The sequence below is a fragment of the Schistosoma mansoni genome, chromosome W (assembly GCF_000237925.1).
Source record: "Schistosoma mansoni strain Puerto Rico chromosome W, complete genome".
Classification (NCBI taxonomy): domain Eukaryota; kingdom Metazoa; phylum Platyhelminthes; class Trematoda; order Strigeidida; family Schistosomatidae; genus Schistosoma; species Schistosoma mansoni.
The window spans coordinates 1,399,379-1,416,382 of NC_031502.1; the positions used below are offsets into that span (position 1 = coordinate 1,399,379).

Genomic DNA, 17,004 nt, shown 5'->3' on the forward strand with positions numbered 1-17,004 from the left:
TCGAACCCAGGACCTACAAGTCTCGCGATAGATCCAGTAATATATCAGACTAAACCATAAGATTGCTCACGATAGCGGCTAAATCTAAGTCAATAAGCTTAAAGTTCTGTAATGAAATACAAGTGTAAAAGCAACGTAGATTGATCACAGTAAGATTTTACTTAAATTTACTATACATATGTATTATAATTTGGCTTTCATCATTCGAATTCATTGTAAAACAGATGTACAGTTCAATAAATGCGATTATTATTATAAATTCAATCAATCCATAGTAAAATTAGAGTTATAAGATAAAAGTAAGAAGATTTACATTACAGAGTATAGAGTGAGCCTATTTATCTTTTTCCACTGACCAGTCGTAGTCCACAACAAGTGTTAATTCAATCCTACTTGAAGATAGCCCCCAAATGCCCTGGTACGGCCGATAGTGGGGAGAGTCCGCTCTCCCTCTCCAAATGCTCTCACATCGCCTCACGTATATAGACCCTGACAGCGAAGTCTTACTCATTGCCTTCTTGCACCACGGGTGTTGTTTACGAAATTGAGAGGACAAAAAGCGAATGTCCGGCGTTTTAACCAGGTTGGTGGACACGGATAGTCCACCTAGGGGAGTTGGAAAACCCTGATTACAGACCAATGATGCACATGGACTCAAGTATCCTGAGGGAACAAATCGCGTATGAATCAATCGTTGGTCACCGGCTACCATGGAACTGCATCTCCTCACGATGCTCCAATGTCTTCTGGACCAGACATTTAGGTCAAATGCTGCGGGTATGTCCCCCTAAGAAAACCACCTGCTTCGGTCTGGGCACCCGGGCAGTATCACAACCCTCACACAAATCAAATGAGATTTGTGTGGCACATATATATCTGGTGCCCCCCCCCCTTGTACCAATATTTATATGTTTAACTAAATAAAAAAATAATTATATTTACCTTTAATTTCTAATTTACATTTTGATGTAATATTCTCTACTTGTATTGCATAATCACCAATATCTGTATCAATTAAATTAGTAAAATGAATGGATTGAATTGTGCCTTGATCAATAAATTTCATATGTGTATCATCTGATCTTATAATTAATGGTTTATTATCTTTTGTCCATGCAATCATTGTTCTTGGTTTACGTGATAATTCACATTCTAATTTATATTCAATTGGTTCAATATTAGTGATAATTAAATCTTCTAATGGACGTATAAATTCAAGCACTATACCTGTAAATTAATGAAATAATAATAATAGTAAATAGAAAATATGGTGTGTAACTATAGATGAATAGATTCATTTCATATTCATAGTTGAAAGCATGAGTCGATTGAAGCTAGACCACCAAAGAAAACCTGGAAGCACTGGACGGCCATTTCGTTCTATTGTTGAAGTTAGACATTAGCACCATCAGATGCCAGCTCAGTGGTCTATCAGTTAAGTGCTCTGGCGTGAGACTGTTGAGTCGTAGGTTCGAATCTCGCGAGGCGGGGTCGTGGATGCGCACTGTTGAGGAGTCCCATAATAGGACGGAACGGCTATCCAGTGCTCCCAGGTTTTCCTTGGTTGTCTAGCTTCAATCGACTCATGACTTCAACTATGAAAATATTGAAATATCCACAAAAACCCCTTCTGATCACTTCATATTGTTTACTTGAATCTTCTCATTGATGTTTAAAACTGCGGTTGATCAGTCAATTATTTGCATACCGTATGTATCGCCTTGATATTGAATTAATGTACAAGTTTTATAAGCAAAGATGGATAGTGGCTAGCAGTGGAAACCAGTTTGATGCGTGTTTCGTCCTATTAGGGACTCGTCAGTTGGATGTACTTGCATCTCAAATATGCTTATAATGCTTGTGAATTAAGTCAGTATCGAGGCACTCCGCATAGGATGCACATATGCTAATAACAGACTAATCAATTGCACTCCTAAACATCAATAGGAAGATTCAAGTAAACAATACCAAGTGAATTTAAACTTCACCCGATTACACAAGCTAGTAGCTAATCGGACTCAGTAGCTAAGTGGATAACGTGATGGCAGTTGAAGCGAAAGATGCTGGGTTCGAGTCCCAGAGTGATTATCAACTGTGGGATGCAGGTACGTCCAGTTGACGAGTCCCAAGTAGGACGAAGTGCGTGTCCTGGATCTCATTGCTAGCCACCAGCCAACTATGCTTATGTATGAGTAGAATCACATGTTTTAAACATTAGTCGAGTAACTTGACCAAATTTTGTAAAACTAATCTCGAATAAATCTATATTTAATGTATTTTGATTTACCAGGAGAGGACAAACCAGCTTCCAATGGAAGAGGAAATTAGGAAAAGATGTTGAAAGTGGATTGGACATATATTATGGAAATCACCAATATGCATTACAAGCCAATCCCTAACTTGGAATCCGGAAGGGAAGCGGAAAACAGGAAGACCAAAGAACACATTACACCGGGAAATAGAAGCAGATATGGAAAAGATGAATGTTAACTGGAAAGAACTGGAAAGGATTGTCCAGGACAGAGTTGGATGGAGAATGCTGGTGAGCGGCCTATGCTCCTCGACGAGGGGTACAGGCGTAAGTAAGTAAGTAAGTTGATTTGCCAACTTACAACTTTATAGATATGGCTCAAAATGTAAATATATATTTTCTTGTAGATATGACTTCATTAAACTGATTTTAGGTAGTTCACAAATGGAAAAATCATCAAAAAGCTTATTTAATAAAACTGTTCATTATCGTATTAAGCACAACGTTGCGTTCTAGCAAAGAGTATTTGAAAAACGTTAATTACAGCTTTAGAACCTCCTTAAGTATTATCTTGTTTAGTTATCATAGCCAATATATAATATAAAAAACAAGAAGTCCAACGAAGGGATTACTTTTTTTCAATGAATTTATGATCAAGCTTTATAATCGTATGTCTATCTATATCTTTGGCGACCTGTTTGAACATCTAGGCTATCCACTTAGTATTGTATGTTTGAATCCTCCCATTGATGTTTAGGTGTGCCTGAGTTATTATCAACTCTGAGATGTAGTTACATCCAGCTGACGAGTCCCAAATAGGACGAAACGCGCGTCCTGGATTCCACTGCTAGCTACTATCCATCTTTGCTTACAATCTGAGCTATCCGTTCTTGCCATCTAAATATTTCAGTAAGTTATCTATTTTTGTTTGTCTATTAATTGCATAACCTATTCAGGTGCGTTTCTGAAAAGTGTACAACCTTCCATTATACAAATTACAAAAGCCCCAATCAGATATAGTGATTGTTGGCAATATATAGCGAAAAGAATGTATATGATTTAGATGTCGATTTACTGGACTGCTAACAACTAACTGGCGACCATTCAATATTTATCGTCAGGATCGACGAAGAAGTAAGAAACGGAAACTTTTTGAAATACTTTGTTCTGAGAATTCTATATTGTACCAAAAATATAATATTGAATAAAGCCAATAATAATAACAATGAAACTATATTATATTGTCTAGTCAATCAGATTTCAGGGTCACAATGTATATTTGAAGTGGGAATGTTGACTTTTGCTTCATTTTAGTGATGGAGTAATAATTCAGCCCATATAAGATACCCAAATTGCTCAGAACTACTATTATATGCGATTGTGAACATCAAGTTAAAACCACAGAACGTACAAAATAAAGGGATGAAGTATTATCAAGCTTTAATGTGCTCTAGCTGAAAGTCTGTATGAACGTGTACATTCTTTGCTCTACAGAAACTGACATCACGACAGACCATAATACTGGTGATTCATTAGATTCTTAATACATCAATTACTACTGTTGGTGATTTAACAGACGTAATCCATATATCAGCAGTACAGTGACATCAATATTGATGGAGTTTATACTCTGATATGTTATTAAACTTAAACTTATCACTGGGAGGTATTAGGAAGATAAATAGAGAGGAAAATGTAAATGTGAAATGGGCTTTTTATAATAAACAATTCGTTTATATGATTTGTATTCTGGTTCAATTCAAATTAACTTAGGTATCTTAAAGTCACTTGGTGCTTAGATAGCAAAAATAAAGCCGCATACTTCAATTATTCATTGTATACGTTGTATAGTGTAGATAATATGTAATGTCAATATAATGTTGAAAATAAATAGATCAGAAGGGGTTTTGTGGAGAATTTAGTATTTTCATAGTTGAAATCATGAGCCGATTGAAGCTAGACCACTATGGAAAATCTGGAATCACTGGACGGCCATTTCGTCCTATTATGGGAGTCCTCAGCAGTGCGCATCCACGATCCCGCACTCACGGGATTCGAACCCAGGACCTATTACTCTCACGCCAGAGCACTTGACCGATAGACCACTGAACCGGCATCTAACGGTGTTAATGTCTAACTTCAACTAATCCACGATTTTGAGCAACCATTCACCATAATAGGACGAAACGGCCGTCCAGTGCTTCCAGGTTTTCCATGGTGGTCTAGCTTCAATTAACTCATGAGTTCAACTATGAAAATAAATAGATCAGATGTAAAATATAGCGGCTATTCTATGATCAAATGTTAATCTAACATATCAATAAGTAATAGGCAAAGATATATCAACTAGTAATCATTAATAAAAGATGAACAGAAACTAACCTAGTTGAATTGAATTCGATGGTTTTGATGGTTCACTTGTACCAGCTTTATTAACAGCTATAACTCGAAAGTCATATGATTTACCAGCGGTCATATTTTCTTTAATTGGAGGAAAGTCTAATTTCATATCAGTAACTTCTTTACCACAGATTAATTTATTCCAAACACGTCCTTCATCTATTCTATACTCTATAGTGTAATAAAGTGGAGCTGATCCAGTGGATGTTGTTGTTCTTGTTGCTGTCTCAGATTCGAACCAATTTACGGTTATTATTTGATCTTCTGGTTCAGCAAATGATGGAGATACAGATGCAGTAACATTTAAGGGAGGAGTTGGAGGTCCTAAAGAAAGTTACAAATTTAAAAATTGTATGCAAAATACTACTTATTACAACATAAAACTATCCTCTTTCACTTACCATGAATGACATAAAAAATAGAAATTGAATGGTGTATAGAAAAAGCAAAGATATGATACACTGATGTCAAAAATACATCTATCATTATTGAGATAAATGTAGTTACTGGTAAATAAATAACCCGGAAACAAGTTCAAATCTTAGCAAACACGGTAAACATATACCAACTCACCATAATCTAATTTAGTTGAAACTGGTTTCGTTTCTGCAAACTCTGATTGACCAACATCATTCTTCGCTGCAACACTAAACACATACGACTTGTTGATCTGAAGACCGTCAATCCTCACATTCAATTCACTCGTCTTACTCACCGCACGACCAGCACGTTGACTAGACTCACGCATCTCAACCACATACTCCAACAATCCACCAACACCACTCACACTCACATCCGTCGTCGTCGTCGTCGACAAACCAACGAATTCCGGCTCCTTCCAACTCAACAACACACTCTCACCACTGTTCTCAATCACCTCCAAATCACGAGGTACAGATGGCTTGTCAATCACAATCATCTGAATAGTCACAGACACTTCACCCAACTCGTTACTGATCACCACTGTGTAGTCTCCGGCATCCTCACGCTTCACCTTACTCACAGGCAATGAAGTCAATCCTGACACCATGTCAGCTTTGAATCGTGGACTTTGTACCGGTCCCAATTCACCATCTGGTCGACTTCGTTGTCTCCATGTCCATTGGACTTTTGGTTTAGGGCTGGCAGTGAATGGTATTTCGAACACCATAGCACCTCCAGCCTTGATGATCACTCGATCGGAGAACGAATCGGATAATCTCAATGTTGGTGGAACTGAAATAACAAGAAAAGCGTATTGATGCGTATCCACAAAAGGACAGATTTTTCTAGAATATTGCTTGAGTGACATATATTTATACATATAATGATGTAATAAACATACCTTTCATTGACAATTTCGCCTCACTTGACAACTTTTCTACTTTTATCGTATAAATACCCAAATCGTCCTCAGTTAATGAACGAAACTTAATAGAGTGAATTTTATTATCGCTCGATTCTTCAATTGAAACATGGTTTGGTAAACGACTTAGAGATTTACCATCCTTTATCCACTGTACCTTATCACGTGGTGAACGAGATAATTCACATTCCAATAGAATTGGTTTTTCGTCAACTTCATTGACAGTAACATCAATCAACGGACGAACAAATTGTAGTGGAATACCTTTAAAAAAGAAAGGATAAATTCTTTCAGTGATTTACACAGTGTTCTTAATGGTGATAAAGCAATGATAATAATAATAACAGTAAGATTCACTGAAAGTTATAGCCCTATTTGAATAAGAATATGATCACCACTTAAAGGAATACACTTTAAAACGGAATGCAAACCATCTAAGCGGTTCACTATGAGTAATTTTACTTGCTTGGTTATCATATTGTTGAGAATAACCGCTAAGATTTCTTTGCTGAGTAACATTTGTTTCAAAGTAGCATTCATAGTCATTTATATATGTTCTTCTGAATCACTGTAAAGTACATTCGTGGCTATAATGACGTCTTTTTTTAGTCTGAAAATGGTTATCGTCCGCTTTTAAAGCTCACATATAGGTATCCTGACGTTCTCAATAATGTGTTGGTTAAAACATCACAATGGGAAGATTTTGTAACTTAGTACTATCTTTTCACATCGATGCTCATTGGTTGATGGTTACGAAAATATGATCATTTTGCAAATGAACTTTTTCATCGAGTAAATCATACAACTATAGCTAGGAGCCGTCATAAGGTAGAATTGTGATTGTATTCTGCAGAGAACATACGTTTTCATATGTTTCAACAATTAGTCTAGTAAAAAGAAAACGCCACAATTAACCGAATACATTTAGACATGCGAAACAAAAGGAACTCGGCCTTTTTCGCTTTTCATGAAGTTAGTTGACAGACGAGTTCACTCTATTTTATAAAGAGTTGAAGTGGTTTAGAGCTCAATAATGAAAAGCAAAATATAGGATCGTTGTAGAGAATGTAATTTTTCATTGAAATCATGATCCGATAAATGTTAAACAAGCAGTGTAAACCTAGAAGCACTGAACTGCCATTTCGTCATAGTATACGGTTTAAATGCTTAGAGTGAGGAAGTTACCCACCAAACACAGTGCTAGATGGTTGTGCGACATCATGGATTGGTCAAATTTACAGTTTAATACCGTCGGATACCAATCCAGTGGTTTAGAAGCGGAGCGTTTGAGCGCGAGCTCGTGGATGTGCACTGCTGACGAGTTCCTTGCTAGAATAAAAAGACAGCCTAGTGCTTCTACGTCTTCAATGACAGTCTAACATTGATAGATTCATGACCTTAATGAGATTCGACAATCTATACGGCCCCGAAATGAAAATTTAATTTTAGGCTACAAACGAAATGGTTTAAAAACACACGTTATTTGAGTTTGATTATGTGCAAATTGACGATATTCATGTACAATTGAAAATTAGAAAGATCAGTACCACCTCAAACGACCAATTCTCTCGTTCGTCATAAAGACCACTGATATTTTTTTTCCAGATGAACTACGTTTCACCTTCCGTTGGTAGTCAGTCAGTTGGGAAAAACAAGTAACCTAGAACGTTCAGTAGTTAGTTCCTACAACGAAATTCCTCAAGTGAACAGACAGCTGCAAGTACTGCTTCAGTCTATGCAAAATCAATCATGCATTATCACTGACCGATCCGATCATTCTTACAGGTCAGTCTAATAGGCGACATGAGAAATGGTCACACTGGGACTAGTTACTCTTGAGGACATGATCAGGATACGTGCTAATTAGTCCATCATACTCTCCAACTCAATCACATCCCATTCGGATATATTCATCTTGGTGAGTAGATAGATTTAAACGAAATCACTTGGAAGTCGATGCATATAGATAATTGCACACAAACTAACACACCCACACACCCACACACACACAACCAAAACAAGTCTTATCATTTACCTAGTTGAACAGCGTTCGATGGTGAAGAAGGTTTACTCTTGCCAGCTTTATTCTCTGCTGTTACACGGAACTCATAACTCACAAACTCTTGCAATTTATCAGTAGGAAGTGTGAAGTGTGGTTCAGTGATTGTGAAGTCGGCACTCACGTCCTGCCATCGAGTTGAGTCTTCAGGCTTCAATTCGATGTAGAAGTTTGTGACCGGTCCACTGGCAGACACTTGGTCGGTTGGTTGTTCCCACGTCAATTCTATCGTTTGATCTTTGATAGACGCCTTCTCTGGATTGACCACTGCTTTCACATTGATTGGACTCAGAGGTGGTCCTAGAGATGGAGATATCAGTTAGCTTTCATTGTCTGTATTAAAATTTTGCAACGTATATTTGATTTCATTTTATTGTTTGAATGAGCGAATGTTTGAAACTTACCGTTCTGACATAATGAATATTTTGTTACAACAAGTGTTACTTTTATCCGTAGAAGTACAGACAACCAAGAGTTTGGTTCACCTAACTGCAAAAACATCATCAATAAATAGACTGAAGTCAAACTCACATCAATTATTTTGTGGTATCCGCAAATGAGTACTTTATGATCAACGTCCAAAAGCTAATAAGGTTAATGCAGGTAGTGATCATATGTCAATAAAGGTTTTCTATTGATTAATTATATGTGTAATGATTACAATTTCTATCATGTTATGATCTATAGATGTGAAGAGAATATTGTGACTTTTGTTCGGTTACATGCTGCCGGTTAACTTCATTACATATCATCTGTTTAACCTCCTAAGTTTGTTTAAAGCACAGTTGATAACGGTTTTCATTTACCGTGAGAATTTGAAGTTAACCGTGATTATAGATATCAAAACACAAACTTAAAATCTCGTATGACGTTGTGGTATATGCTACTTATGTCGATAGACATAAGTATTATGTTATACCAATAGGAAGTGGAAAACCTTGCAGCGAAAGGCTAAGAAGATCGAGTTGAAGAGAATAGAAGGGAAAAATAAAAAAGGAATTTTGAACTAGAAGAATCATACAGAATGTGAAGGAAATTGGCAAATCAAGTATTCAGTTTATGGTTCTCATATTTTACCAGGAGATTCTTTAATCTTTTTATTTGAATTCAACCGGTTGTCCCTACCCGTGTTCTCGTTCACAATAACGTAAACTGATGTACTATGATATGTTCTACAATAGATGAAATAACTACAATCTTCAATACAAATGCATAATGTTGCTTAAAAATATAATTAGATTGAATCCATCTTCTTTCACTGTTTGATTTCTAAGTTAATTCGAGTATATTTTTTAGGACTCAGTAGGTAAGTGGATAACATGATGGCGTTTGAAGTGAATGGTATTGAGTTCGAGTTCCAGAGTGAACATCAACTTTGAGTTGCAGGTTCATCCAACTAACAAGTTTCAAATAGGATGAAACGCGCGTCCTAGATCCCACTGCTAGCCACTATCCATCTTTGTCTATATGTTTTAATCGTTTATACACTGAATATTAGAAAGTTAGAGCATAATTTCCAGATGACAGTAGGCTTCAAACATGAATTTCTTCCATGAATCTCTGTCAGTAATCATAATATTCTACATGATTGACTAACTGACAATATAATAATGACAATAATACTACGTCACTCTACATCTTAATTTGAATGATATGTCTACAAGCATAATTGAACCAATAAACTGTTGTTGTATAACGAAACAAAGAAGAACTTCAACAGTTCATGCACTTAGACTAATGATTCTTCGAAAAGGCTACATTTTGGAGATTGTAATATTGATCTCTTAAAAAAAACGTCAACATATATAGACACACCTATGAATCCGTTATTTCAGTAAAAAAATTGAAATCTTATTCATTAAGAGGATTGAAAATGATAAGATTGTCAGTCAGTTATTACCCAGTGCTTTTCATCTTACTATTGTCAGATCAAACCAATTGGCATCAACCGCAAATACAATATTATTTAAAGCAATTAGTCCCTTTGATAAATTTCGATAGTGTAATAAGAAGATGAAGATTATCAGAACTATGTGATGAGATATTAGCGCAATACATCTTGAACAATCTGATCACACATTTATATATAAAAATAAAAGGTCAACTAGAATGGAAATGGGAGGGGGTAAGAATAGACAAGGATAATAATATTAATGTGAAAACAATTTGACACCTAATCACTTTGGTTAATAAGCTAATATTATCAGGGTAGGTTTAAGGTGAGAACAAATTGTCTTTGAATGCACAAAGGGGGGTTGAATTTCGTATGGCTAAGGCTTGAATAAACCCTAGTATACGCCCTTTTACACTTTTTATACAACACCACAAAAGCCGAGTCAAGGTCAATCTTATGGCCTGTTTCGATTATATGTTTGGCAATAGAGCATGATGGATGTTTATCCTCTACTCTTATTGGGTCATTTGATTCTATTTATTTCTGCAACCATTTTGGTACATATTCATCCACCCTAATTTTCAGATCACGATTGCTCCTCCCTACCTATATGTGGCCACACACATTTAAATTGGTAAATGCAGTGGGAGTGACACAATCATTTTCATGTCTTTTAGGTTTTGAATGAAGCATGGACCTCGTTCTCTCTTTGATAATGACCTTCGCTGTATATGTGTGATCAGATTGTTCGAAATGTGTTGCCCTAATATATCATCACATAGTTCTGACAATCTTCGTCTCCTTATTACACAATACTATTTATTTTTCAATACAAATAACATTAGGATTACGGATATTATTTCACCCCTTGTATTAATCATCCACCAATCAGATTAATGAATAGTTCAATTAATTGGCACAACGGTTTCACAAGAAAATGTAACGGAAGTGGGCAATCTTATGGTGACTTTGATCTATAGTGTAAAGAATTTGTAAAAATTCTCATAGAAATACTTAAATAAAGAGGTTATCAAAGTGAACGATCGTTTCCAATTAATTCTTCATCTAGTTCTGTGGTTATAAATCTAAAATTATTACTCGTATTACAATAGACAAAATCTTAAAATTGAATTAATCTTTAGTATGAATGGAAGATGACAAGTCAGTCAGTCACAACGTAGAACTTCACATTGATGACTTCACTTTAACTTGTTAGTAATTTATAGCACATAAGACTCAATGGACATGAAGTTTGTCACCTGCTTGGGATCCGTGAGATGGTAGCAATCGATGGTTAGAGACCTTGAGTGACATGGCTCAAAATCGTTTGCAATGGCGAAGGTGCATCCACTCTTTGTGTTCTACCAAATTCTAATCTTCTGAATTCTTCATGTCCCTATTTTTTTCTCTTGCCAAATTTAATTTACTGGGTTATACTCCTTGGATGACATCTTCAAACCTTAATCTTTCGAATTACTGCTTATACTCTTACTACCTCTACCACTATGGGATTTGAATCGACAACTGCATTTCTGTGCTAATGTGATATGGCAACTCGAACAGATGTGCGTACATACGAAGTTCTACGTTGTGACTGACTGACTTGTCATCTTCCATTCATACTAAAGATTAATTCAATTTTAAGATTTTGTCTATTGTAATACGAGTAATAATTTTAGATTTATAACCACAGAACTAGATGAAGAAGTAATTGGAAACGATCGTTCATTTTGATACTCTTTGTTCTTTAAAAAATCTGTGTCTATGAATGTACGATAAGGAAGTTTCTTCAAATATATATATATTTAAGAATCAAAGTAGAGAAATCTACTTAATGGTACACAATATGGATGCCTAAATAGGAAGAAAGCAGCATATATGCATAATTCTCAGAAAGAGATATTTGTAGATATAATTATTTAATAGTGGAGTTCATGAGTTAGTTGAAGCTAGATTGAAAAGATGTTATTGAGAGTAAAATTCAAACTGACATGGTATACATATACCAACTCACCATAATCTAATTTAGTTGAAACTGGTTTCGTTTCTGCAAACTCTGATTGACCAACATCATTCTTCGCTGCAACACTAAACACATACGACTTGTTGATCTGAAGACCGTCAATCCTCACATTCAATTCACTCGTCTTACTCACCGCACGACCAGCACGTTGACTAGACTCACGCATCTCAACCACATACTCCAACAATCCACCAACACCACTCACACTCACATCCGTCGTCGTCGTCGTCGACAAACCAACGAATTCCGGCTCCTTCCAACTCAACAACACACTCTCACCACTGTTCTCAATCACCTCCAAATCACGAGGTACAGATGGCTTGTCAATCACAATCATCTGAATAGTCACAGACACTTCACCCAACTCGTTACTGATCACCACTGTGTAGTCTCCGGCATCCTCACGCTTCACCTTACTCACAGGCAATGAAGTCAATCCTGACACCATGTCAGCTTTGAATCGTGGACTTTGTACCGGTCCCAATTCACCATCTGGTCGACTTCGTTGTCTCCATGTCCATTGGACTTTTGGTTTAGGGCTGGCAGTGAATGGTATTTCGAACACCATAGCACCTCCAGCCTTGATGATCACTCGATCGGAGAACGAATCGGATAATCTCAATGTTGGGGGTACTGTAAATATATATTAAGCATATTAGTACTCAAATACTAGTTGTGAAGAAATATTTTGGACATTCAAATGTCTATCTGTTAGTTTACAAAATGCAGATTTATCAATTTTGGATCTCAACGTTTTGGAGTTACAAAGTTATGATTCATGAAATGGATATGTTTGAATAAACTATGCACCATGTATTTTTTAAAAGAGGTTTTCCATCTATTAAACAATTGCATTTCAACTCCTTGAAGTAAGACGCTGATTATTATAGTCCACAGTTATAAGAATATACTTTCTTCTAAACAACATCAATATTGGTATGATAGGTTAATAAAGATTATTGAATTTAGTTGCAGACAACCATTGAAGACGAGGATGCACAGTACAGTTATTCCGCCTAGTATGGAACTCCTCATGGAAGGAACACCACGATCCCATTGACGATGGAATTTATGATCTTCAGTCTTCTGAGGGAAGGGACCTAGCATTTAAGTTTACATACCCACTTTTGAACAGTCCGCGAAACTATCTTTCTTTGAGATTAATGGTTAACTGCCTCAACACCAACATAGTTGAGCTCTACCAGACGAAACGGCTGTCCAGTGCTTCTTTATTTTCAATGGTTATTTAACGAAGGTCAAACCATAACAGAAACAATAAAGAATATCACAGTTACTGAACTTCTTTTCGCTTATCATCCGAAAGAAATGTATCACTGAATAAATTCCGTTCCAGTATCATCAAATTAAATTACTATGTGACATTTGTCGTAATATAAAAATAGATATGAACTATATATCTAGGAAGTTGTAGTAGCTGAAATCCAGAAATAAACCAGGCGACCTGACTGGTAGGTCGGGCTCCGGTAAAAGTGCTGTGTAGACAAATGATCTTTAAGCAAAAGCAGTGATCACTATTGGTGTAATAATAGTAGTAACTATGTATAATGACAGTAGGCTTTATAGCATACATGACTTGAATTTCATTGGTGCATTGTTTGATCGAAAATGTCGTTTCTTACTCCGAGCACTAATATGTAACTCATAATATAAAAGAATTTACGACAGAATAAAAAAGTTCGTACACCAAATTTATGGACATACCCTTCATATCTAATCGACATTCACTAGATAACTTCTCAACACGTAAACTATATACACCCAAATCATCATCTATTAATGAAGTGAACTTCACACGATGGATTTTTCCATTCTCCAATTCTTCAATTGTCATACGATCAGGTAGACGACCAATAGGTTTCCCATCTTTCAACCATTGTACTTTATCACGAGGTGTGCGAGATAGTTCACACTCAAGGATGACTGGTTCATTGGTTACTTTGTCAAAAGTTAAGTCAGTAAGTGGTCGTATAAATTCGAGTGGAATACCTGCAAATTGAGAGAAATCATGATGTATAGAATATCTCTGATTTGTGTTTATTTTTCATTTTTAATCAATAATGAGTAACATATTGTGCCTCGAAATGAAACTCGATGAAACGGTATTTTGGGTTCCGAAGTTAACATTCGACTCTTAGATGTTATCCTATGACATGTACTTTAAGTGTTCTGGAGAACACATGAAATTTGGTAGTCCATATATTTAACGTTATCGGATAACCTTTATTTCTAATGTTATATTTGTAGTGACACGTATATTTTAACGTACAAATTCGCGGAGACAGACGGCTGGACAACATATGTCTCATATCCTTTCGTTTTCATGGCCATTACCGCTATACCTCGTCTGTAACAAAAAATGATCTCCCTAAACTATACTAGGGAAAATGCCCACATCATGGAAGTTGAAATAAATCGTAGAAATAAACGTTTTTGTCAGTCTTTATAATTTAATAGAAGCAGAAAAGCTAATCACAAATGTCATACACAATCAACAACTGTGATCTCCAAACAACTCGAAATAAACATCAGAACATGATGACAAATCAAAGAAAAGTAGGATAGAGTCCAAGATCAAAAGTATACATTGAAACATTTCATGGTTCAAAATACAATGCTAACGTTATTTTAAACGTTTGAGGAAACAGCCAACATTAAAAACTAGCATGGAGAGCAGCGGACGGAAGAGAGTTTCTTTGAGAATTATTATTTCAATTGATTTTTTAAAAATTTTTGACTAAATAGACACTAGAAGATTAAGTGACGTAAATAAGTGAAACTGTAGATGTCATACTTCATCATGACGACTAAATAGATTTAATAAAAATTACTTGGAAGAAGGAAAGTTGGGAAAAACAAGTAACCTAGAACGTTCAGTAGTTAGTTCCTACAACGAAATTCCTCAAGTGAACAGACAGCTGCAAGTACTGCTTCAGTCTATGCAAAATCAATCATGCATTATCACTGACCGATCCGATCATTCTTACAGGCCAGTCTAATAGGCGACATGAGAAATGGTCACACTGGAACTAGTTACTCTTGAGGACATGATCAGGATACGTGCTAATTAGTCCATCATACTCTCCAACTCAATCACATCCCATTCGGATATATTCATCTTGGTGAGTAGATAGATTTAAACGAAATCACTTGGAAGTCGATGCATATAGATAATTGCACACAAACCCACCCACTCACACACACACGCACACACAACCAAAACAAGTCTTATCATTTACCTAGTTGAACAGCGTTCGATGGTGAAGAAGGTTTACTCTTGCCAGCTTTATTCTCTGCTGTTACACGGAACTCATAACTCACAAACTCTTGCAATTTATCAGTAGGAAGTGTGAAGTGTGGTTCAGTGATTGTGAAGTCGGCACTCACGTCCTGCCATCGAGTTGAGTCTTCAGGCTTCAATTCGATGTAGAAGTTTGTGACCGGTCCACTGGCAGACACTTGGTCGGTTGGTTGTTCCCACGTCAATTCTATCGTTTGATCTTTGATAGACGCCTTCTCTGGATTGACCACTGCCTTCACATTGACTGGACTCGGTGGTGGACCTAGTGTTTTCACAAAGCATTCAAATTATATTCAAAATATAACCCACAATGTTAGATAATCAGTGACAATGTTATACACATATCAGTAACAATGCATTCAAAGCACGATCGATAATACGTAAGATCTTGGTCGAACCAACTACTCATTTTGTGTTCAGTTGAACAAACAAGTAGTGGTTCAATGACATTTCTTTCGGATATTCACCAGCTCTTCATCAAATCATGAAACGGAGGTCGAGTGAGTGATACATCACATTTCATATGTGCTTCAAGCAACGAAAATAGCGCCGAACATAGGAACATAATTAAACTATACTGGCACAATCTCGCCGGTGTTCCTGCGGTTAAATAATGTCAGTCAACATACTCCAGCAGCTGGTCAATACAATCCACAATGCACAAATAGCTTAACTAGAACTAAGAAATAATCTATTCCACAGTCACGATGCATAGAGCACTGTTGGAACAAAGAAGGATTCATACAGCCGATGTTATCAGGAGTTCACCTACAGAACTTGAGACAGAACAATCTACACTGTAGTCATCAACAAACTATTAAGTCAGTCCCCTTAGATAGTGACAGTGTTCAACCGATACTCTGCTTTCAGATGGGTTTTAACGGGTTTTCTACACGTCTACCAGCTTCCCAATCGCTCAAGCTGAAGGGTGTTTCCGAACGCATTGGACATTTTTCATCTCTCCAAAATCAACAATGTAAATTTATCGACGAGGAGTTCAGCAACTATACTTTGAAAATTTGTAAGGTTACATTCTAGTGTTCAGTAGCATTAACTGAAGTCTAAGAATAAAAATTGTCATCAACTCATCCATTGGTTGTTGATCAATTCGATCTGACTTCAAATATATAATTAATATAATTATTATAGCTGAAAAAAAGGTGAACGATCTTTGACGGGTGTTCAATTCTGCTCTGATGAAGCAAACACTCCAGGATTAATTCAATTAAGGAGTTTTTGCATCAAACCACGCAACTACAGTTTGCAGATCACACCCTAAAGGTTAAAACTGAAACTAAACAGTATGAAGAGTGACAAACTGCTCGGATGTTAGAATATTTAATGCACATAGTCGAATTGAGTCTATGCATTATCGATAACATAAAATAATTCCGCCGAAAAGTCTACCTGTTTTCAACATATCTGTGTTGTTGGAATATTGAATTATGTGAGTAGTTGAATGTACACCATAAAACTTTAAATAGACTATTGATGAAACCACAGCTGTATGAACGCCAAAGAGAAGTTCAAATCGTCTCATACACAGCTTGACAACATTGTATTTAGAGTACCTCAGCAAAGACAGTTGAACGCATTAAACAACTTAAATTCACACGAAGATCTCTGCAAGGAACCATCTGACATTCTTCTCAACCGGAAATCGATTCACCTCAATGACATTTTGGATCGATTCAATAATTGTCACTACTCAAT

The 17,004-nt window shown here is 36.2% G+C and overlaps 1 protein-coding gene across 1 annotated transcript in view; it reads right to left on the bottom strand.

The window, feature by feature from the left end:
• Smp_157010 (putative titin) overlaps positions 1-12,138 on the bottom strand; it is a gene marked incomplete at both ends in the record, with an annotated part of 117,899 nt that extends 105,761 nt beyond the window's left edge. Inside the window, 2 exon segments of the mRNA XM_018799883.1 lie at positions 8,032-8,322; positions 11,964-12,138. Of these exon segments, the coding sequence (XP_018653752.1) occupies positions 8,032-8,322; positions 11,964-12,138 (466 nt within the window).
• Between the last annotated feature and the right edge of the window lie 4,866 nt (positions 12,139-17,004).